At 38.0% G+C, this 24,600-nt stretch overlaps 2 protein-coding genes across 6 annotated transcripts in view; one reads left to right on the top strand and one right to left on the bottom strand.

Moving 5' to 3' along the window:
* Positions 1–9,735, top strand: part of Rad17 (Rad17 checkpoint clamp loader component) — a 70,295-nt gene extending 60,560 nt beyond the window's left edge. The window contains exons 9-10 of one of the 2 annotated variants that reach the window (XR_010732010.1): positions 6,150–6,351; positions 7,488–9,735. The gene's annotated coding sequence lies outside the window, so the exon portion shown is untranslated. The remainder of the gene's footprint in view (positions 1–6,149; positions 6,352–7,487) is intronic. The other variant, XM_066281396.1, reaches the window with a different exon arrangement.
* wge (winged eye) overlaps positions 8,682–24,600 on the bottom strand; it is a 64,107-nt gene continuing 48,188 nt past the window's right edge. For 2 of the 4 annotated variants that reach the window (XM_066281370.1, XM_066281371.1), the window contains exons 7-13: positions 22,343–22,498; positions 16,385–18,984; positions 14,563–14,791; positions 13,929–14,512; positions 13,695–13,874; positions 11,547–11,708; positions 8,682–11,078 (exon numbers count right to left, since the gene is read on the bottom strand). In XM_066281370.1, the coding sequence (XP_066137467.1) occupies positions 10,851–11,078; positions 11,547–11,708; positions 13,695–13,874; positions 13,929–14,512; positions 14,563–14,791; positions 16,385–18,984; positions 22,343–22,498 (4,139 nt within the window). In that variant the 3' untranslated portion in view covers positions 8,682–10,850. Of the gene's footprint in view, positions 11,079–11,546; positions 11,709–13,694; positions 13,875–13,928; positions 14,513–14,562; positions 14,792–16,384; positions 18,985–22,160; positions 22,311–22,342; positions 22,499–24,600 lie in introns of those variants that run through there. The other 2 variants (XM_066281372.1, XM_066281374.1) reach the window with 2 other exon arrangements.

Genomic DNA, 24,600 nt, shown 5'->3' with positions numbered 1-24,600 from the left:
AACAGGACGTCAATCACTTCATTATATCTATGCTTAAACATGTACAGGAATGTACAAAACACCGTGGGGAAAACCCACAAATTTTATTTTATTTTTTTTGGTTTTTAACAATTAAATGTGTTCTATTTTTCAAGGAAATATTTGTTTTAGCGTAAGAAATATACATACCAAAAATTATTTAAATATAACCATTTTTACATGGTGTTCTCTTTCCTAAATCACGTAGTATATTAGAGAATAATATGTTGCTATATGCGGATTATGAAATGCCTTTTCCTTGGAGATTCCAACAAGATAATGATCCAAAACTTACTTAAAAGTTATTAAAACATTGGTTTCATTCTAAAAGAGCAGATCTAATTGAAGGGCAGTCGCAATATCCCGATTCAAACCCAATTGAACATTTATGGGAAATCGTAGATAGCCGCATCCGTTTGGAAAATATTCGCTTTTAGAAATAATATTTGGAACGCGGAAAAAAATCTCAAAGAAATGTGTGTAAATCTAGTTGATTCAATGCCTAGAAGATATGGTACCAAGTATTAAGTATATTTTTCTTGAAGGATTATTTTTTTTCTAAAAAAAAAGTTTCTGAACTTTTGTCCTCCACTATAGATAATGAAAAACCCTTTAAAGTGATGTAACACTTAATCCCCTTCACCATTTAAGATGTTTGTGAGGGTGGCTCTGGGGGGTAGACGGTCGACGAGGCGCAGTGAGTTCTGCATAAAAATTGTTCCTAATCAATGTTCAAAATCGACATAATAGGGGTGGGAAGTTCTCAAGTCGACACCTTGTATACGGCAATAACAAACTGTGAATTCCGAGGCAGTTTGGCATGTTGTATACTTAAATACAATATCTGTGGAATATACAAATTATTGAACCACACCTGACGTGTGTTCGCACTCTCCGACTGCAGTTCTCATATTTGGCAGTGTTATTGTAATCTTCAATGTAAGTGTAAATTTGAAATTAGCTCGTTAGGCAATACGAAGGCAGACTTCGACGTAGCTGTAATGTCGACCTGAAGTGGCTTGAGCTAATTAATTGCCTTTCTTGGAGGAACGTCGAAATGGGAATATTGTAACTCGAAAACTGAGCAAACCACTCGACTAATGCGGGATTCAAATATTTGCATGGAAAATATTGCCTATTTAACATTGTGCCTTTGAAATGCGCTAGCGCGTCTTCGGATGAAATGTTAAGATAGATGTTTGTGCTTTATGTCTCAAATTAGGGCCAGGTCAAATTTATAGGGAGGAACTGTTCAAATTAATAGATTCGCGACGAAATCCTGATTCGAACGGGCTAAATTTAATCACAAACGAATGAGTGACATGAGAATATTCCTACAGTGTCAGTGACTTTCCATCTGTTTGTCGTTTAGCAGCGAAATTAAAATTAAACAAGAACCCTCCCTGCCAATATCTTTTCTCCTTCGGGATTACTTTCATATCTCTGGTGGACCCGGATCAGGGCGTCATAGGAGGGAGTAAATTCTTGTGACACGTTTGTAATAAGCAAGGCGGGAGAGTTAACGAATCTTGATAGACAGGTAATTATATTGTCCAAAAAGTGTATAAGTTTGTAACTTCGATACGTTTTTTACGAGAAACAACTCAATTCTACCATCGCTCTTTTAGAATGCTATTATGGGGCAATTTTAGATATGGAACAGGAGTGTGCTATCGCCCCTAAAATCTTAACTACAGTTTAAGCCATAATTCCCAACTTCAACTTTATTTCGAAAGTTTATTTCCTTGGGCTATAGTAACTATGGGGCTAAGTTATGGCCATATCCGCAGGACCGTAGGGCAGTTGCTAAAAAATTAAGTCCGGTTTAAATAATTTACCTAAATTTTCTTGAATAATTAACTCGTAGTTTTCCATTGCATTAGCACTTTAGCCCAAATGGATATGGAATGTCAGGAAAATACTGACGGCATTTCCGCAAAATTTCCTAAGCATTCCAAGTGGCAAGCAGGGAGGGGGTCGGCAACCCGTCTTGTTGATTTCACACATCACGGACTGGATTTTTGGCAAATTTAACAAAAGACACAGTTGACTGCCTGTAGTTTTAATTTTTTTCATCTTTTCGAGATCACGCTGTATGTCCGCTGACATACCATGTCCCGTGTAGTGCGTGTTCCCACAAATTTTAATCGGCATTTTGATGTCTCTTATAGTTTTCGAGATCCCAATGGTCATCCGGTTATTTAGAACACTCTATATACAGGGTGTCCTATTTTTATTGCAATTAGGAGGTTTCTGGTATTTTCCGAGTAGATAGGGAAAAACCGTGGTCGGGAGCCTTAGCCCAATTTTTTGCCCTTTATACCTTAAATCTTGTGTTTTACAAAAAATCATTTATAATTTTCTTATTTACTGTTATAAATATATGGAACTATACAGGGAATCTCGTATTAGTAGACCAATCCGTTAATAGAAGATTCCTTATGTGAAAATAATTACATTCTCTTTATGGCACTTTATGCTCCTTACACAGGGAGTTGATGTTAGTATAAAAAACTCTTGTTAATAACCCAATACATGGCTATGCTAAGAAACATCCAAGTTATTATCAAAAGTTTTTTATACTAATTCAATACCCTTTGCGGTAAGCGTAAAGCACAAAAAAAGTACCATAAGGAGAATTTAATTATTTTCGTATAAGAAATCCCTGGTTAGCGTACTAATATGAGACACACTGTATATTTTCAGAAAGCTAAAAAAAATCTCTAGTTAATAGAGTAATGACCAACTATGAGTTTCTGTTAAAAGATCTATCTGTAACTTGTAAACAAAGTAAATAAAAAAAATCGAGTACGTTACTGGATTGTATATAAGAATATGTGGATGAGATGTGAGGTGTTTTTGCTAAAAACTAAAAAAAATCATAAACGAAAAAGTTATGGGGTTTTTAAAAACACGACAAAAATGAAAAACGCCTTATATTTGCCAAACAAATTGAGATATCAAAATGTTGTTTAGATAATTGAAATTGGCTCAAAAATCGGGGCAAAGGTCCCAACCATGGGCTTTTTCCATCTACTTAAGAAATACCTAAAACTTCCCAATTACATCAAAAATAGGACTCTCTATGCCGAGTGTCAGCTTAACTGAGAGTCGATTTCCAGGTACATCTGCAACGTAAATTTACTGATCATTCTTACAGAACATTTAAAAATTATTTATGAATCTAAAGTATCCTTTCCACTCCCGTCATCCTCTCCGTCACTTCGGATTTCAGAAGAGATTTGCATTAACGGCGACCATCCTGCAAATTGCTTCTTTTCGACGGACGCAACAATCGACGTTTCTTATTTATGCGGAAAATTACGAAAAGGAAAGTTTGCCACACAGGGAGCGGAAAAGGCAAATTTATCAGCCGGAGTCGAGTTCTCAACAAACCTGACTAACTTTTATTGGCTTCGGAAGTAAATAAGAACATTTGCAATTGGAAGTTTTGTCTCTCCGTCTTTCGTCACTCGAGGTGGGTCGAATTTTCATAAAGAGGAAATTTTCATATCCGTCCGTGTTCTGATAATAGACGGTTGGGAATTTATTAAAACGAATTAATTTTCATCCATCAAACAGTTTATTCCATATGACTGGCAATATTATGACCCTCATGTCACTGTGTAGGCGATGCCGCGCAAAAACGATCGCTCAAAATTTAGTATCGTATGATTTTTCGTCACGTCCTCGTTATTAATTGTTAAGCAATTAGTTATTGACGTTTATTTCCATTACCGCCAAAAATACATATTTATGAACAATCATATTTTATTGTGCTTTTCGATAAAATTTCTATTTGCACACAAAACGACGACATGGAAAAATTTGCTCGATTTCATTTCAGACAATTGCGATCAGACTACAATTGCACTTTTTTGGGCCTTGTGATTTACTAATTTTAATCTACATGCATTCCCAAATTTTTTCAGTTATTAATATTCTGAATTAGATTCGTCGATTATTTTTTATTTTTTATTTTTTATTATTAACGACGATCGTAGCCTCGTTCGACTTCACCAAACGAGTAAGAGGGACAAACTGTAGACACATACATGTATATGATTGACCTAGATCCCTGGAACGGGCAGAGGCCAATAAATTAATCAAATTTACGAAATAAGCAAATTAAAACAATTGCACTGATTCCTTAACGATTAAAATCAAAGTTTAGATCTTGAAAAATGAAGACCGATATCACGTGCTCCTCATTTCGACACGAAAAGTTGTCCGAAAGTTTATTAGAAAGTTCGTTTAAAGTTCGTCTACAAAGTTTCGGTACTTTCTTTACTTTACTTATATTTCAATTGACATTTTCAAAACTGGTTTCCAAAGCTACTAAAATTTAAAATTACAATTGCGTTCTTTACATTCTCTTTTTTAAAATTATTTAGCTGACAGTAAATTACGTTTCAACGGGTATATAAACCTAAACACTCTGTAGAGAGATCTAAACTTTACAGTCAGCATTTCTGTGTGCCTTCTGTAATTTTAGTCTTCAAAGTCGTTTTTTAATACTGAACGTTCTAACTAAGATTGGTGCTTGAAAGGATATTATGACCATTATGAAGCTACAATATTCATCTGAAATTTTCAAAAGTATTTATGATTCGTTCTATGTACAGACTTCATGAGCTTGATTCCTGTCTTTCCGCCTCATGCTTTTCAGCGTTGCTCGGCCATTAAATTGTTGACGTAGCCACGTCCAGTCATATTCTAAGCAGACCACTATTATAAGGATGTTCCGAAACGAGGGGATAAAAACTTCTAGGGATTCTTCAATGCAACGATAGGACACATCTGAGTTTAACAATCCGTGTCCGCATCATAAGGCGCTACTGCCTTATGATGCTTCAGGACAGTTACGTGCAAAAATGTTTTTTTATCGAGTTTAGTGCGTTTTATTTTAATTTGTTTGTTTAAAATAATACTACTGAACTTGTTCAAATAGTCGTTCTTGACCCTTATTAGTTCGGACGACAATGGATCGGCAAAGATGGTCCACTCCGTGACCTCCTAGATTACCCGATGTGTCACTTCTAGATTTCTTTCTGTGGGGACCTGTAAAGTCTCTGGTTTATAAAACGCCAATGGCAACAGAACAAGACCTGGTTGCACGAATTACTATGGCATTTTAAGTCATCCAAAACAATTATCAATTTTTGAGCCAAATTCGCAGAAACTATGTGCGTCTTTTAAACAGATACAACGAAATTCAAGGACGACATTTTTAACAATTACTGCACTGTTATTTTGCACAAATTAATTAAAATGTAACGTACCAGAACTCAAAACATAAATTTTCGTCCATATTTGTCTTAAAACATCATACAGCCGTAGCGCCTTAGGAAGACATTTGCGGACACAAGTTCTTATACTCAGATTTCTTCTATTATTGCACTGAATAATCTCTAGAAGTATGATCTCATAGTTCTGAAAAGCCCCATAGTAGGTCTTTCCTAAAATTCTTACTTGTAGCCAATTTCCTTTGTTTTATTTGTTGCATTCAGCGTATTGAGTACATCCATTAGCCTTGCGAATGGATAATACCATTAGGGCGACCATAACTGATTTTATAGCAGATTAATTGTGACGCACTAACATCGTGAATATCACGTAGGTTTGAAGCACAAACAAATAAAAAACTTGATGAAGATTTTTACACCGAACACTGAGGCAATGACACAGCGAGTAAATGAATGTTAAAATAACAATTCTGTTAAGGTATTAAGTTTGAACCATTATTTCGTTATTCGCAATTAATTTGAGCAAAAAATTCTCGACAGAGGATGAAGTGCTAGGCGGAGTTCACTTTTGGGTCCAGTTTCGTTTGGGCGTGAAATAGGTTGCAAACTTTTCTAACATGGCGAGAAATATCGGTTCAAGTTTGTCGGGTATTAGCTTTTAAACCTACCCCCTCCGACAAACTTCCGGGAAAGTTTGCCAACTTGAAATGACACGAGAAATAGAGTAATAGCTCTCGACCATGTCACAAATTGGATATTTTTGTTTTGTTGCCTCGAAACGGAAGAAATAATGGAGAAGTCATAGCAATTTTCGGGAGAGTTTACGCCGAGCTGATGACTTGGAAGAACTTTACCTCTTAATTAAAGATTTTCTTTTTTTTTTAGACCACTGTCACACCGCTGAAGCAAACTATGGGGGAAATCGTTATTATAAAAGCGATATCCTTTGTCCGTTACCGATCAAAAGCAAAGTAACATTGGGATTAAAAAGTTATTGAAATGTCAAATTGAAGTTTGCCAGTGAGTTAGCGAACTAAGCTGCGCAGACATGTCAACGCCGACTGATCTGGTAATTGCGCGCTATAAGGTACGTGTGAGTTGCCATGACAACATGTGTAACTTAAATGGTAATCGTGACTAAACCGTTCTATCCCGTAAATCCTTAATTTTCCCCTATTGAACTTCAGTCTACAAGCTGAATATTTATGACATAATTGTCAGAGACAAAGGTAGCCCTTTCACTATATTAAAATAAACACTTTTTTCTTTGTTGTCTTTCACCTTATATAATTACAGGCAAAATTAATGCTTGTTCGCGGGTAATGTCAATGAATCTAATCAACATACATGCATACGTAAAATTACGTCAAAATTTTGCGTCTGCGCTGCATTTTAATTTTTCGCAAACTAACGTACCAACAGGTTTTTATATATTTCGCTGATAAATCCAAATTATCCTGAATGGAATAAACGGCAGTCTACCAGACAAAAATGGAAATTATAAATGATTATTCAATTACGGCTTTTGTGGCAGATTATTATGACAAACGTCAGCATCCATAACACTCATTTCTACTTAACATTGACAATAAACTTCCATTAAAAAAAAAGACATAAGGGTGATAAAAACCTGCTATGACCACCAGTCATCTCGCAACTATACCTATTTTTCTAGTCAGTTTGGCCCATCAATCACCTTCACTTACAACTAGTCCCCGAACGTTCAAAAGAGAGAAAGAGACGGAGGAAAACCACAACAAGAACCATTTCCTTCCATTTATCCATATATTCCACTACTCGACTCTCGAATAGACATCCCAATATTTCATAGTAAAAGCTGATGTATGTTTGAATGTCTTCCTTGTAGAATATGTCACAGCTGTTGCCGGCTATGATACATTAGCTTTATGGCGCACGTATAGAGTTTTACTTATATTTTTCGGTGCTTTATTATGACCGTGCACGAGGGCATATAGGTCTCAAGTGGTTGCTGTAAAGATAATAAAATGTTTGTTATTCACTTAGGGATGTAATATTAGCGAGATAATGCAGCAGGACCATAAGGTCTCTTGTTTTAAAAATGATGTATAATAAATATACAAACATGCCTAAGTCATTCCTATGAGTATTTAGTAACTTGTGTCTTGAATATTAACGATGACCGTGACCCATTGTCGAATTCAGTACTTATGTGTTTTGTTACACTACTGGTATTTCTTGCAGGGTGGGGTTTTGATGATGAGCACAGATTCTACTATCACCGGGCGAATGAAGAAATGCAGTGTAAAGAATAGTTGAAAACCACCTTTTTCGCAATCAGAAATATTTGCACATAATTCCTCGATAACATCAGGGTGAGTCACTCGAACTATTTTCTTCACTTATGCGGTAAGGGTGATACGAATTTAAATTTATACGGACGAAGACCATTGCATTGCCACTATTTCACCAGAAATTCCTTAACGTGGGGTCATCTATACATCATGAAAACAGGTAAGCCTGTTCTGCGGCAAGGTTTCTGTAATATTCCGTGAAGTGCCATCGATGCATAAGTAACCAAACTCTTCACAAGTTCATGGTTTTGGCATCGATAAAATTTCAATTCAACTTGTGCGTCCAACAATACTAACAAGGTTTAATCTACAAGCATTAAAAAATCATTGCTTAATTGTGTATGTCGTTGCATCACGACTATTACTTGCAGCGTAGAGTTCTCATGGTGAATGAATGCTCTATTATCACCGGGTGCCGTTTTTACCCTTCGGTAAATAAAAAAAATAGTTGAAACCTTCTTTACTACCAGAAATATATATTCTTTATCACGGTAAGGTTTCAGGGTCGGTCGCGTGAACTATTTCTTTCGTTTAAATAGTCACGGTCGGACGATTCGAAGTTTGGGAATGAAGAAAAGTAATTGCGTTTTCAACATTTATCAAAGATGTCTCGGCGTAGTGCCATCTATACACCAATGACGTAGGTAAAGCTTTTTCGCAAGAAGATATCTGTAATTTGTCTTGGAACGCCAGCGTTACTAATATTTTGCTATAAAAGAAATCTTCGTGCACGTAACGGTTAGTACAGTAAATGCTTCGTATGTGTCGCACCTAGTCCAAATAAAGAATTTATACTGTTTCGTTTCGGTTTCAAGGTACGATCAGATTTATACTCATGTATATAATTACGATAGGGTAAACAGATTTCCTTTTAAAAGTCGTGTTTTTAATCAAAGTGTGTTTTGTCCATCTTGCAGTTACATAAATCAGTAAATTCATATATTTATCAGGATTTCCGCCATCAATTTTACATTATGAATATCTAAAATTTACTGTTACTTTGTCGTACTTTTTTTGTCGTTTATTTCAAGATTAAGGACCAAAAATGTATTGTGGCTTAATCTGGTTAAAAAATAAAACACAATTTCCGTTTTGTGACTGAATATTTTATTTAATGAGAGAAAGAGAGAGCTAAAGCATGTAACTATGTACAAGCTGAAAAAGTATGTACACAGAGTAGTAATAACATACATTTTGAAACATCATTTGACCCTGGTTTAGTACTCCGAAGAAAATATTTATTGAAAAGAAGCGAATGCAAAAATAAGATTCTTACTTTATACAGAGTTATACACAAAGCTCAAATCGCCAAGATAAAATATTGTTACACTAAAATACTTTACAAAAGCGGTAATTAATAATATATCATTGTAATTTTAAATGTGTATCAAACATAGAGGAACTGTCCTTAGCTCCGTTCGTTTCATTATACAAGGCTAAAAATAACGTAGATACTACGCAAACTAATAAATTTAAAATAAAAATATCAAAAGACTATGTAACGTGTATAACATGACAGGAAATTCACGCATAAATACTATATAATTAAAAAAATCTTCTTTAAAGACAGAAGCTCTGAAAATAGAGCCGGCGTACTGTTAAGTATACTCAGAAAGCACCTAACTAATAACATATAACTTTATTATAAAATAAGCGTATGTGTATTTATTTCAACAAAAGGATAAAAGACGCTTTAAAAAAATATCGTATACGTTTTGAGGTTGTCAAACCACTAATCGGTAGATACTTAAAGTGTGTTATTGTTTGCTTTTTTCTAATGTAAGTAAAACTACGCATGTCTATACTACAGTAGTTAAAAAAAACAAAGTAATACTTTCAGAAGTTTCGACTTCCTATAAGTTAGTTTTGATTCTCTACGGGCTATTATTGAGTACATTGCACAATACAACAACACTTACCTCTAAGCAAAAAATCCGAAAGACAAAATTAATCTTACCTCTAGCTTAAAAGCAGTCCATCGTTACCCTTATAATAGATATGTTTATCACACCTTCCTTATAATTTTGTCACAGGATTTTTATTGTTTTAGGTTAATACACGCACCTGTGTAATATTTAAACTAGACTATACATTTGTTTTGTATCACTATAATCATTAAATTCTAGTCCAATAGATTTCAGTCATTAGGTCGTAAATACGTAAAAATTAGGCACCATTGATACAGTCCAAACGTTTCATAATTGGGTGATTGTGAAAAATTTTAGAAATTCACTTTTCGAGGTACCTTATTAAGAGTAAAGCAGACCGAAATGACTTCCCTATTGGTCCTAATATCAAAATATATAATCGTTCTTTTTTTGCCGCATTAATTGCGATTTCTCTGCGTAAAACATCGATAAAACTAACAACATTAATAGACCTATTTACAAAATATTAATATTAAATCAGTAACTATTGTACACGGGTTTCTAAACTCTACATCTAAGACTTAATTTGCCTCATTTACGTGGATTGAATGGAGCATTTAGTTTTGAGTAAAATAAATTCGCTTTGTTCCGAAGTATGGCCCATATTTTGCCATTGGCAAATGATCCTCAGAAATTCCATTTATTTTTGGAATATACAAACTATCAGTAAAATAAATTGATAGTTTCTAGAAGGGCGACAGGATTGAACAGTATTTACTGCACAATTCTTAAGTTGCGGTTGAAATTGCCCCCAAGCATTTTCTGCTCAATTATTTCGGTTAGGTAAAAGAAAAGTCGGTGGAGTGGCTGTCTTTTGCGTCTTTTACAGTGCGTCAACAGTATAAATTTGACCAAAACTTACTTATAACTTCATTTTCCATCATTCTACGGTTTTCTTCTACATACTCTATAAATATTTTTTTCAGCCTCTCACTGAATATGACGAATTTCTTTAGTAAAAGTGCAGCAACTCCATAGACTGAACCAAATAAATCGAACTCTTTCACGGATTGCTCACAAATCTTGAATCCTACCTAGACATTAAACAATTAAAGAAAAAAACGCGACCTCGTGGAAACCTAACTAACTTTTTACAACAAAACCAGCTCGAAAACAAACCTCAAAAACACTTATTAACATAGCACCAAAAATCACTAGCATTTCGACACCAAATCGACTTTCACCCAAATAGCCGGTAGTATTGCTCGTACAAAGGCGACTGATGGTTAAATAAACCTCCAAATCTCAACAAACATCTTTGTGAGTACTTTGCAACACACATCCTTCTCCCACAAACATAGCCATAAGTTTAAAATTTCTTAAGGTCAATCGGTTTTGGTAAACGGAATTCCCGGCTCCATTCTCAAGGTTTGGTTGGTGGGGTCGTAGAAGCCGGCCAAATAGTAAATGTCGTTGTTGTCGTAAATAGTGGCGTAACGAGCGGGGTCATTTCCCAACCGTTTCGTATACTCCTTTAAGGGCAACACCTCGCATTTATGGGAAATCGTTTGGACGTCGTTCTCGTCCACGTGAGGTGATTCAAAGAGGGCTCCCTGATTAAATACACAATAAGACACGTTGGAGTGTGACCAACAAGGTTTTCTATGGAAATTACTTATAATGATAAATCGATCACCATGGCATGACTTTTTTTTATAGGAAATGATCTGTATGGTCGTGATCCATCATCAAAGATTACCTGCGGTTCAATATTTAGGCACTATCAAAGTTAATAACAAGGTTTATAACAAATTGATAACATATCAGAAAAATATACATGTTATGGTAATTATACTTGCATGGTGAAGTTATCAACACTTACAAGCTGGTGGTTAGATGGTTTTTTTACACTTAAGGAAAAAAATCTCAATGAGACATAATGTGAATGCCCTGTGAACCACAGAATATTATATTATATTAAAAAACGATGTACGGGCAACTTTTATTGGGTAAAATTAGTTCGTGTTCAATAGCTTTTGCCGCAAAACTTTTGCGTAATGCTAAAACCCACCCTTACTCACCGGGTATTGCAGATTAAGCGGGCAACCGATTGTTTCTTCAGGATGATAGAACCATTTGACCTTGACAACCATGGTACCGCAAAGTTCCCACATCGCCTCTATCCTGCCGATATAAGGCCTGTCCGGTCTGCCCGTAGATAAGAATACTGCAGCGTCTCCTACCTATGAGACGATGGGATAAATGTGTTAGAATCGGCTTTTTAAAAACCTCTTAATTTGGAAAAACCAGTAGGGACATATCTATAAGCCAGTTTAATAATAGGAAATCGCACAAGATAAATGCCTGAAAATACTTTCAGTGCTGCTTATCTATGTGATGTCTGTTATCTTGAACGTTCTGTATAAATACAGTACGATGGCTCCTAACAAGGAAATATTTTAAAGTTTACTCAGAAGCATTATGATACCTTCCCTTGCTCTTCGATAAAAATCAATAATAATTTGAACTAAAAATAGTGTTTCAGGTGCAGGTAAAGTTCTATAATAGAAAAGAACCCTTTTATTTACCTAGTCATGTCTCATTGAATTAGGTAGTTTTTTTATTTTAAAAGAACTACGCCGTGCCCGTGTGAAACTATGTTTATTGCAACTATTATCCTTTTCCCAGTTAACATTCGACCGTAAATTCGTTCCATTTTGTAATTTCTTTCGCATCTATGGTAGCCACATGTATGAGAATCTGACAAAAGCACGGTTGGACTAGTATTACGAATCTAAATAAAAAATGATTCAACTGAATTGAAGAAAGAGCATACGATTGTAATATACACTTTTTCCACGACTATTTAATAATGAACAAACACATAAACTTATGGATTGAAGTTAAATAGGATTCATAATAGCATCAGAGGGGATAATGTGGTATTTGCGAGATATAAAGTATTTGTTTCCGCTGGTTATTTAAGTTACGCACGTTGCCATGGCAATCCACTCGCTCATTAAAGCGCACAATATTGCCAACTTAGTCGGCGTTGGTTATTGTACCGCTTGACTGCGCAGCCGCAGCTAAGCAAGCTAGTCACCCTATCTATGTGTGTCTCTCTTTTGGCTATTATAGGTGACATGGTGTAGCAAGATGGACCGAAGTCCGGACTCATCGGGATGCCATCACCGCGCTCAGTGACAATTTATGCTTGAATCTCAGTTTTTATTGTTATTATTCTTTAATTATTGAATATTTTCCTTAGGGAATAACGGAACCAATGGAATTTAATACCGATAAGTGAAATGCGTAAAACTTCGAAAGGGCCATTGGAAAAGCGACCTTGCCATGCAGAAATTCGGAGTGTCTCCCAAATAATGGCATTAATTTCTAAGGGTGATTCTTTGTCACATTTAATGAAAAAAGTTCTAATATATGTAAATCCCATCTTGCTTCGTTTTCGGGATACAGGGTGTCGATGTTTTATTTTTTTTTCGGTTTGTCATAAATATTTTCAGACGTAAGGGCAATACATATCCTGATTAAATTCAGTATTCAGGGATTTTCCTGAGACGAGAAATACAAACATGATATCGGTTTTAGCGCAATATGTATGGTGCGCCACCTGCAGTAACGTTCTTGTATTAAATTTGCCTTAAAGTTTTTAGGACCCTGTAATTTTATTTCTAATACAAAACCTTTTACAACAAAAAAGGTATATTGGGCCAAAAACTCTCAAAGCAATGGTTTTCGAAATACTGACGATTAAAACTTTCTTTGCATATCATTCCATCAAAACATTATTATATTAATAAACATATAATAATAGCTTTCTACATATTGCAGTAAAACCGATATCATATTTGAATTTCTCGTCTCGGGAAAACCTCTCAATATTGAATTTAATCGAGACATTGCCCTTACGTCCGAAAATATTTTTGAAAAACCAAAAAAAAAATCTTTGACACCCGGTATCGCCAAAATGAAACAAAATAGGACATACGTTTATTAGAATTTTTTTATAAAATGTGACGAGGAATCACCCTTTGAAATTAATTCACCGTTTAGTCGACACCCCGTATTTCGCGTTAAACCTATCGAATTGAATGTGTGAAGAGAGTATTTACTCATTTACAGGGTTCCTGAGAAGTAAACGTTCTTATATCAATCATCTAATCGCCAAGTCTAATGCTCTTATTTTAAATTTAATAAACCAACTGACTCACCGTAATAGATTCTTTCCCCCTTTGTATAGATTTATAAAAGCATTTCTTCGATTTTCCTTTCGCCCGTGGCCTCTTGTATCCCTTTCCAGACCAATGCCACAGCTGCCTAGCCGGTAGAAATGCGCTCATTTTACTTCGGCTTTCGCAAGATTCTTGTCGATCCCGAAATTTCTTCCCCTTCTGAAAAATATTTCTTAGACGATGTCCAGATCCAGTCCATTTCGACACACTCACCTTACTTTCTTCACTTTCCAAAATATCGTCCATGGTAACCTCATCATCGGGATTCGCGGGGGCATCGTAATTTGGAAAATCATCAGTACTGCTCCGCGTTGATGTCTCGTCTTCTACAATTTTTTCAACTGTAGCTTCTACAATGACTTTTTCCTCTGGTTTTATTTGTTTTGCCAACTCTGAAGCAGTCTCGTCAATTATTTGACACACGAACTCTCCTTTGGACGATCCTTCAGAATCTGTTCGACTTTTGTCGTGATGTTTTCTGTGTTTCTTATGTTTTTTGTGATGTCTTTTATGCGGGCAAGGCTCCTCGGTGCACTTATGCTTCTTCCTCTTCTTCTTGTCATCGCTCTTCTCCTTCATCTTTTCTTTCTTCTTTTTCTTCAACCGCCTTTTTTCTTTGTACCGTTCCATCTCTGAGGTAGTTTGTTCTGTGGCCAGTTTTTCCCAGCTCGGGCATTGGCCGAAAGTCTGAGATACAGGCTTTATGACTTCTGGACCATGTTTTTCTTCTGTGGAGATACTTGTGGACGCTCGGCGTTTTCGCTTAGATAGACTAAGCAAGGGATTGGGGTCGTATTCTGAAAATTTTGTTTTAGATATAGTACTAGTTGAATTGACGTGGAATTACCGATGATCGGGTAGTCCGGAGGCAACAGCCGGATGTCCTGCAGGGCTATGCGTCCGCTGTCCCCGTCGTCGAATTCCACGCAGACAAATTTGCCGTCCAGCTGAGGGTCTGGACTCCCAGGTTCGGCAGCACTGCCTGGGTAGAGACACCGGTATTGCTGGCTCCAATAGGCACACAATCGGGTCCCCACTGTCAGTTCTTCTGTGGTTTTGGGAGCCACTTCCACAATCTAAATCAAATTCAGGTTAACGAAAAGAAACTGCAAGCTGAAAAATTGCTTTTTTTTTTCAACAAGCAAAAATTCTGTTACGCCACCACTGGTAAAACATTATTTACCAGCCCATCTTTCATTTCTATAACCTTGTCGGACGCACTCGATGTGGTACAGCAGGCAGGCTCTCTTATCGCGGCACTGATCTTGGGCTCCGACTTTTCCTTCTTTTTTCAACACACGCTGGATGTCGTCGCTCTCTTTCCGTTGCACTCAAGCTGCCAGTCACGATGGCCCGCTTTAGTACGCGTTTTACCGACGACCGTTTTTGGAACGAAAGAGAGGCATATAAAGGGTCAAAAATTGCTTTCCTCTTTTATTGTTTACTATTGTGGCTTTAATAGGATATTATAGATAAGGAGGAAGGTGGCTTAATCTCATATGAAATGCTTTGTGAGTTGGAGGAAACTAGAGCCTTAAACACATTCACATAGTCGCATACCAAAGTAGCCCCACCTACGAGGGAGTTTATAGCAATTATTATAATCTTCTAATAGTTCTGGTCTGGGAACAATGATCCTAATTACTGTAATTCACTGTAAAGAGAACGATCTTTAGGCTCGCGCGAAATTATAGAGAACCTTCGAGGTAAAGTATTATGTTTTTAGATGATAAGATCGTATTCTCGTGTTTAAGACGACTCATCTGCATAATATTTAAATTTGGTTCCGCAATATGATGGAGGTATCGAACAGTTTTCCTAAAAATTGAAATTCAATCCCCATATAAATCAGTTGTTCATTGACTTTTTCTCACAACGTAAGTTAGAGCGAATTTAATAATGTTTGGGGCGGATGTAAAATCCACACAGCATTTATGTGCGCTTAGATGGTTTGTCGGACTTCCCCAATATTAGATTGTAGCACTTAAAACTTCTCAAAGTCACATTGGCAATCTTCGACTTTTGATTATAGCCTTTCCCACAATTTTTTTCTAGTGTTTCCCTTACCCTGTAGAAGTGCAAAAAAACTGGATTTATCCCGGATTTTCAATTTCTCATTTTAAACCAAATCCAATCAACTTTTCTGTATAACATGTGGTGTAAATTTGTAGTTTTTTTGATTGTTAGCTCTAACAAATATTCTTTGCAGGTATGTTCATAAACGGCTGCTCAGCAGGTACAGGTTTTTGGCCTTGATGGACGCAGTATCTGAATTTAACCGTTACTTTTTATTCAATTAAGAGTTTGCTATTTTCTGACAAGAAATAGTTACGAGCGAGAACTTTTTCTTCTCTTTCGCAGAATATAACGAAAAGGAATCAATGTTTATTATTTACAACGTTGAAATTTGCACGCAAATTGGTTTGCGGTTGTACCATTGATTAGCGTTGTTGAAGAAAATCTTAGAATATGAAGCGAACGGTTAAAGGAACAATGAATAGCAATTTTTTTAAATAAAATTTAATTTACTTATGTAACTCTGTTTGGCTGCTCTCTTTGCTCATGATTTATTTTAAACATATTTACATGTAGCGGCATTAGTTTTACCAGCAGAACGTTAACAAAATGAATTAAAAAAAAAGCCCAAAACTAAAAAAAAAAACACTTACCGCATCTCTCAGAATCTCCTCCCTCGACATAATATGCGGCCTATTGCCCCTTTCCCCATCAAGCGTAATCGAATACACATCTGGGGGTTCAATAGCGTTCAACTTCCCTGCGTAAAACAAACCCCCCATGGCTGTCAGTACCCGCAACTTATCTACTTCTAAAAGAGTTTCAGTCAACGCGCAAGGATTCGGCACGCTCTCCTTCGGTTTTTCTGAAATCGTTTCCTCAATTTCCATTTTCTCATTTTCCTTCAAGAGTAACTCTTCTTTTTCCAGCAGCCCATCACTGAAGTTCTCATTAGATGTATTTTCCTCATCTTCCACATCTTCGTCAATATCTTCTTCTATATGATCTATAACCTCCTCCTCCTCCTCCTCATGTTCAATTGTCTGTTGCAGCCATTCATTAGCCTCATCGTCGTCCTGTGTTTTAATTGTGGCCTCTGCCTTCAGCGTAGGTCGTACATTTGAGGACTTAATCTCATCGACAATAATGGTGTTGTTATTGTTCTTCACTTTCTTCAACTTGTGAGTATACGGTTCTTCAACGTACCTAGGAGGGCTGGAGTCAATAGGGCTGCTTGGCTGTTGCTTCAGCTTCTCCTTTGCTGCCAACAGACAACCGACGAAACTATTCTTCGGTTTTTTGGCTACAATAGTCTCAGTGCCTGCTAAATCTCTTCCCGAAGACAATCGCTTAGGCCTCCCAACTTTCCTTTTCTTCGAGGAAGATGAGTGCTTTTCTAGAGAGGAATCGCTACTGCGAGAACGACGTCTTTTAAGAGATTGAATGGCATCATCTTTTAAATTGACAATGGTCTCTGTCTTAGGACTCGCATCTTGAGCATTGTCCAATGGAAGAGGAGTGTTGCTGCGCTCAGAGTTTGTGGACTTCTTGCGAGATTTCTTTTTCGAGCACTCAGAGTCGTGGGAATGTTTCTTGGGCTTCAATTTGCTCAACTCTTTCTGCTTTTCTCGATACTCTCTCTGGAGCTCTGCGAGTTTCATCCTCATATCGAGCTCCATGGCGTTCATGCAAGGCCAGTCGCCTTGGCAACAATGATTTTGTCGGACCTTGCTTTCCAAGAAACGCTTGACCTCTTGCTCAGACTCTGGTGTTTTATATTGTTTATACTGGCACGAACACTTCCTCTCCTTGTCCGAGTCGCTCTTCTCTCTGGAGGAGTATTGCTTGTCCTTTTTCCTATGCTCTTTGTCGTTAGAGTGGTGTTTCATTTTCTTGCGCTTCGGCTCGCCTGAAGAATGTTTTTTCGACTTCCTCTTCTCCTTTCGTCGTTCCTTGTCTTTGTGGTGCCGTTCCTTCGATTTATCGCGTTTCTGTTTTTTTTCGGGTTTCTCAATGTTCTCTTCCATGATTCTTTGTTCGGCTAGAGCACACAAGAGATCAAGACCTCCAAGGCTATCATCCACGCTCATAGGCGCTGCCTGTGGCGAAGATGACGGGGAAACTTTCTCTTGCGATGATGGGGCAGTGGCAGCCGCCGGCGATGCTACAACGGGTTTAGTAATCAGTTCAAACTGCACGATGCTGTTGGAAAGCAGCTCCAGGCCACTTAAATCGGGCTTCTGCGAATTTGCAACTTCATGCTCTTCGGACTTCTTTGCGGATGGCACATCGTCACTGCTCTCAGACAAAGATGATGATGATGACGTTGCTTCTCCCACTTGCTTCACTTCTTCCTCCGACGTATATTGAGTTTCTTCTATTACCGGCATATGGTGAACCTCCGATTGAGGAACTTCAACGCTCTTACAATTTTCCATTCCCTTTTCTTCGCCAATTACGTCGGAAATTGTGTGAGTTGTGTTATCATCTTCGCTACAAATAGGAGTGTCTGTCTGGTTACTTGCATCCTGTACTGAGGAGACCGTAGTAATCGGCTCCTCTTCGTGGATTTGCATGGACTCTGGAAGAGGAGTCAGACCGGCAATTACAGGTGACGTAGCTTGAGATCTACAGGACGTAGTGTTTATCGTCTCTGTAGTGAGAACAGGTGTCTGGGACACAATGAGATTCGCCGTAGGGTGCTGATAAATCAGATGTGTGGTCACCAAAGGGGGCACTGCTTGCTCTGTGAATACAGTCCCGTTATTATTAGCTAAAGTGGTAACGGCTTGCAGCGCTTTTGTCTGATCTAATGTCCCATCGGTTTCAATTTTAATCAACGTAGTGGCCGGCAAAGGTATGGGAATCTTCCTTTTGCTCGTATCCGTCGTGACCGCCACCAACCTCGTGCTATGTGTTTGGGTATGCTGATGAAGTGTAGTGCTACTAGACAAATAATCCGAGGAAGCTGAGCTTAGCAATTGGAGAGGGGGCGGAGGCATGGAAGATAGAGACGGTAGCAGAACCGGGGACGGTTGCGGGTAGCTAGGCCATACCACAGTTTGTTGTACGGGTTCTGCAAAATTTTGCTGTTTAGTTGCATAAGGGAAGGCCAATCGTGGGAACTGACCTATGCCAGAGGTCGTGGGCAAAAGAAGGAGCCCTCCCGTGGTAGGATCGCGCACTAATTGAAAACCAACGGGGGGCATTGTTGGTACCGGCATGGGGACCATCGGCTCCACCGGGACGGCCGCTAAAATTAAAAAAAAAAATCAATTCTCTAGATGTCACTTTTCATTAGGTTCTTACAACTTACTACTTTATTCAATTTGCGAAATTCCGTTAAGGGAATTGGGAACGCTTAAGGTCTATATTGTGAAGAATTATGTACCAAACCAGAAATTGTTTAATCCATCAAAGAGCATTAGAGAAAAATTATACATCAGTTATTACCGTGAGAAACAATTCGTTATACTCAGTTAATCGAAATAATCAACGCCGCACATTATTACTATTATCATTTTTATTATTAACTTTATAATAATTTTCAATGGAACATAATTCTCCAGTCAACCTGGCTCTCGGCTTATTTCAAAGCCAGGGATTTTTTTTATTTGGTATTACGAAAACAGCCTTGTTCTGGGTACGAAAGTGCAAAAGAGTATTAAAGTTTGTCGAGTTAGGCGTCTAAGCTGGCCATAGACTTTGACCATAGTCGGATCGTTTTATTATGAGCGATAATAATCTTTAATAGATCGAAATCAAGGAGCTTTTATTAAAGATATATCGATGAATTTATAAGGCTTGATGATATGCGTCGTAGGAATTTTATGTCTTTGTTATTATTTGATGTGTCTAACTGATAAGTATTATGTGCGGCTCAAAGCATTTAATTGTGGCAATAAAGTTGAGAATAGAGACGCATTAGAGATGGTGACAGAAAACCCATCTTTAAGTTAGCCAATAATTTGCTTTCCCAATGCGTTATCGGTGGATTTATTCATCAGCCACAGTGAAAGAGATAAAAACCGATAAAACTTAAAAAGATGTTTGAATAAGGCAAATGCATTCGGAGATGTGTGGTTCTAACACTCATGATTGAAATTAAAAATGACAACATCTTGAAAAAAAAACCGTAATTTTGTTAATTATCGCAAAAACAAAAATCGCCAAACGAATCCCGAGATATCGACAAAAGCCCCAAAGTGACCGTAGCTACCAAATTGCACTGTAGACACTGCAAGGCGTTGGAAAACACGAGTGTTCCGCGATGGTTTGGCCTTTGTGAAATTCGTGCACTCGGTAGTGAACGAAAAATGTGCCATTTTTGTGAGGCAGCGGTCAATTGAATGGCACGCCCAAGGTCAATTTTTTTTTATAAATATAGGTGATGCCAATCGGGACGATTTCTACTAAAATCCTGATAATAGATAAATATTATCGAGCTTTAACATATTTTGGAGCACATAATTGATAAGTGATAGTTTATTATCAGCCACTTAGCAGTGATAACATAAAATTTTCCAAACATAAATGGCTAATATGCCAATAAAGCGGTTTCATTAAAAACTGATGAATTGTTGCGTTTCTAATAGTTACAAAAATTTACTCGACTGGCATTGGAAATGTTTCTATTTTGACCGATGAATCAATGACTTGTATCAAGGTCACAAATCATCTACACCTTGAAAACCCACAAAATGTCTCTTTTTTAGTATTAAATGAGTACACTGTAAAAATTGTATGTAAGTTCGATAAATGTACTGGAAAACACGTATAAAGAGTTGAAAAATGTGAGCTACTGAAAACGTCATTTTCCCACTCAAAAACTGTCTATGTTCTTTCAGTAGGCCCTTGAAATTTTTTATCGAAAAAACAAGAAAATTTCTTATTGGTCTCGTCACCCTCATAGGTCTACAACATAAAAAAACACAAATAAAGTAAGAAAAACCCGGGAGGTATATGGACACATTTCATACACTCGTGTGGACAGAACTTCTGAGCAAAAGAAGTCTGAAGATGCCAAATCTAGAAATTTGGTAAGTCATACCATCTTTGTGCAACAACCTGTCGAAAAAAAACTGTCTAATTTTGACAAATAAAGCAACAGTTGAATAACGAGCGAACTAATGAGTACTTTCAAACGCCTGTAGTTGCCAATATGGCGGCGCTACCGTTTCCATTCCCATTACGTTCCGGATTTGTCGATTCGTTGTCATCGTGACTACATAAATATGGGAGTCAATGTGAAGAAATATGTATATTTGAATTATGTTATTAAACTATGTATATTTCGTTGCTTTTCTAGTTAAATTTTAGCATGCTTTCATGGTTGTTGCGTTCTTACTTAATTTGTGTCACATGTTACGTTTCGCGCTAATTATTAGGTAAATCAAGACTTGAAATGACATGTAAAGATGTAATGTACGGTTGGAGTTTATCGTACGAACTAATAATTTTTTCTTTCTGTTTCTTATGTACGGATTTTACAGTTCTGCGTGCATTGCGTGGCTTATTTCGGCGGACATGTGAACTGGAATAGAGTAGAGCACATCCGATCGCATATCTTATTAGAAAAACGGTTGTTATTTATGTTGTAACACCAGTGGTATTCGATGAATTACAAGTTGCAAGCAGAAAGGAGAGATAGACGACGCAGGACATACAGCTTGGGACTAGCATCTGCGAAAAGAGTCTAATCACTCTCAGCGCTAGAACTTATTTCATCACACATAAATCTTTGGTGGTAGCTATATTGGCTGCATTCAGGAAATGCGGAGCGGTCGCGCGCTGCAGCACTTGGACCTTGTTGTTGACCATTGTGTTTCTAATTCGCTGACTGCTTTTTTTCTAGCGCAACAGACGCTTTGCTGTTCCCCGAATGCGCCTATTAATCAGGCTGCCGTTTCACTGCGTTTTTAACATTAGAGATAATTCAAAGCTTTTTAAACAAGTGTCGTCTCGGGAATCATACCACTAGGTACGAAGAGCTCTGCTGATCCTCAATGTTAAGACTGACCGAGAACATTAAACCTACCTAATTTACCGAGCCATTCCAGTGCTAACGTAGCTGTGTTCTTTCTCAGCTACATGTTTCATGAGGCAACTGGTAATGAAATTGCGTTTCCCTGCGATACTAACAAACAGTAATTACAAACTAATAATATCTTGTTGATTTGCAATTCTTCCCCATACGCTTTTATGATCAACAACGATTAATCTCCGCTCATAAATGCGCCACTCTCTATTCACCATTGTGTTTGTAATAACAGCTTTTTTTTACACATCCGCGGTGCCGCAATGAAAAAAACGCACGTTCAGGTTAACCACAGTGTCGCCCATCAAACGTCGCGTGATCAGAAACCTGTTACGTGATCTCGACGACCCCAGGGCCCCCGCTAATCCGCCCAATCCTTGAGATTATCTTACCATGGCTGATGACAAACGAATCCCCAATGCTCCAGAACATGGTTGCGAAAGAAAACACACTAGGAACTACCACGTTACGTGGTTTCGAACACTTAAAAGTACTGCCGTGCTAGAGCGCACGGGAAAAACATTACCCAACAAAAACCGGTTAAAAACTGATTAGGAAAAAGTGGCCGACTCACCAGGATATTGCCACAACGTGGGGGTGGTCAAGGTTTGGTTGTGGTTGCCGCCCATCGACCACGCAGCCAATCCTGCCGTCCTGTCGTCGCCGCATTGTAGGAGAGTCCCGCCTCCGGGCGCCACCCCTGACGTGCCTGCAGCCATGCTCGCATTGTCTGAAAAGAAATTTGTGTATTAGCAGATTGGTTACGTAATGGTGACGCCGCCTAGCGGCCAGCACTTTGGCACTAAGTATAGTTAACTGAGTAACCACCTAGTACTTTTAAACGATATTACTTAGGCTGGTGGCGCCTGGTCTCACTTAAGTGCCTGATTGCGACTTATCAGTAATCCGTGTAAACATTAGTTAAAAGCTATAAACATTAAATTAATCATAATTAAGGAATTTACGAGCACGTTGGCGCTGGCAAATACACAGAAATATTAAGCCTTGGGTAGTTATTAATATTGATTGCATGTACAATTTCGAAGAAGACAGAACGATTGCCGTACGTACTCGTTGTACACATTATGATGCCAATACCTGAAATGAGTAGAATCTTACACAAACAACCAACTGAGATCATATCATAGTCAACCAGAAGAGCTAGTTTAAACTAATCTTCGAGATTACCGTATTGGAAGGTCAATCGAAACGTCAATTAACGTAAGGAACCGTAATTGGTGTGTTAAAGACAATGAATAAGGGTGTCTCATGCCACACATCAATAATACTGAAACCAGCTGGGGATGTTAAGGCTGTTAGACACGTCCTTAAGACACAATTACTGGTAACTGTGCCACGAAACCCTGAATGTCCTTGCAATGGTTCAACTTACGGCCGATGTTATTCAGTTGGAGTAAAGTTGTAGACAGACTGAAAACGCTCAGTGGACAATCGCCAACCATTAACTGACAGTGAACAATGAAAGGTTTGAGTTAGAGCCAATTTCACCAGGCCTTTGGCTTGTCTAAAATAGCCTCACAACCAAGAGTATTGTTGTGGCACCGTTGCCACCGTTTCAGCTAGGTCTTTTCCAAGTTTAAGGAGGTGTACTGAGTTTCAAGGACTGAAGTGCTACGCACTGCGCATGCTGTTCAGCACTCCTCTAAGTGCATATTTCTAAGAAAGTACTTCCAGCTAAGTAGAATTCCGCTTCATAACGACTCTTCCAGTTTAAAAACTTTGAAAGACAAACCACAAAGATAGCTGCAGGTGCTTTATTGTGAGACCAGCAGCATTTGAGTGGTGAGCAGCATCCAAGATGGTCGCTCACGCCACCTTCTGGTTATAAAGAACTGCAGCACAGCGAAAATTTAACTCATTCCAACTACAGATCACGTAAATTCTGTCGGAACTTTAAAGTCGTTCTCCCATTGCTCACTCAACGGGGCGTCTCTTCGGCCGGAACCATTTGGGTTAGTTCAGGTTAGCGGTCTTCGATGTAAATGGTTCTTGTAGCGTTTTCGGCTTAATGCGATCTCCAATCGCTCCATAAATGATCTGCAATGTCAGAAATTAGACGTCGTGTTGGCCGCAATCTAATCTCGACTTAAAATCAATTTTAATGCCAAAATTGGAGAGATGGAGAATATCGATATAAATATTCCTTGTACACTGCAAATTCTACGAGTACTGAAATCCAGGTGTAGCTGTGCAGTTAGGTACATTCGGGCTCGGGTTCAGGCTACTTAAGACAGGAAAGCAGCACGCAGCTTGCACCTGCACACCAATGCGCTGAAAGCTGCTTGAACGTATCAACCAATGTTACCAACACTTTCACGAGTCACTTCGACTTAAATTTAGGGCTGGTGTAAAGATATTCGCTACGCCCGACCAACCGCTTAAAGCATACGACATTTGGCAACAGCGCATGCACATGCGCACGCCGAAACGAGAATAAGTAAAGTCACTTATCCTTGCTTTTTTAAAGAAAGTCAACAAAGGATGGGCCACATACGTATTATAGAAGTGTGATGGTTTAAAGCCAACCCCCGCCGCACCGCCTTGTAACGATTTTTCCGAAAGTGGAAAATACTCAAATTGAAAGTGATGAACATTTTACAATCAAACACGCGAGGGCACTAAGTCAAAAACGCTGCAGGCTTTTGATTATGGACACAAGGTCCCGTGATTCCTTTCAAGTCCAAGGGCCGATTTTTGAGAGCAAATGGATGCGCAATGTTGCTATCTGCCCTCTAACATGTTCTGGTCCTTGGGTTACCACTGTAAGTGTGAGGTTCCACACAAAGTTCCAGCATACGAGTACTTGAAAGT

Source organism: Euwallacea fornicatus, chromosome 4, assembly GCF_040115645.1.
Source record: "Euwallacea fornicatus isolate EFF26 chromosome 4, ASM4011564v1, whole genome shotgun sequence".
Classification (NCBI taxonomy): Eukaryota; Metazoa; Arthropoda; class Insecta; order Coleoptera; family Curculionidae; genus Euwallacea; species Euwallacea fornicatus.
This window is presented reverse-complemented; position numbering and strand designations above follow the sequence as displayed.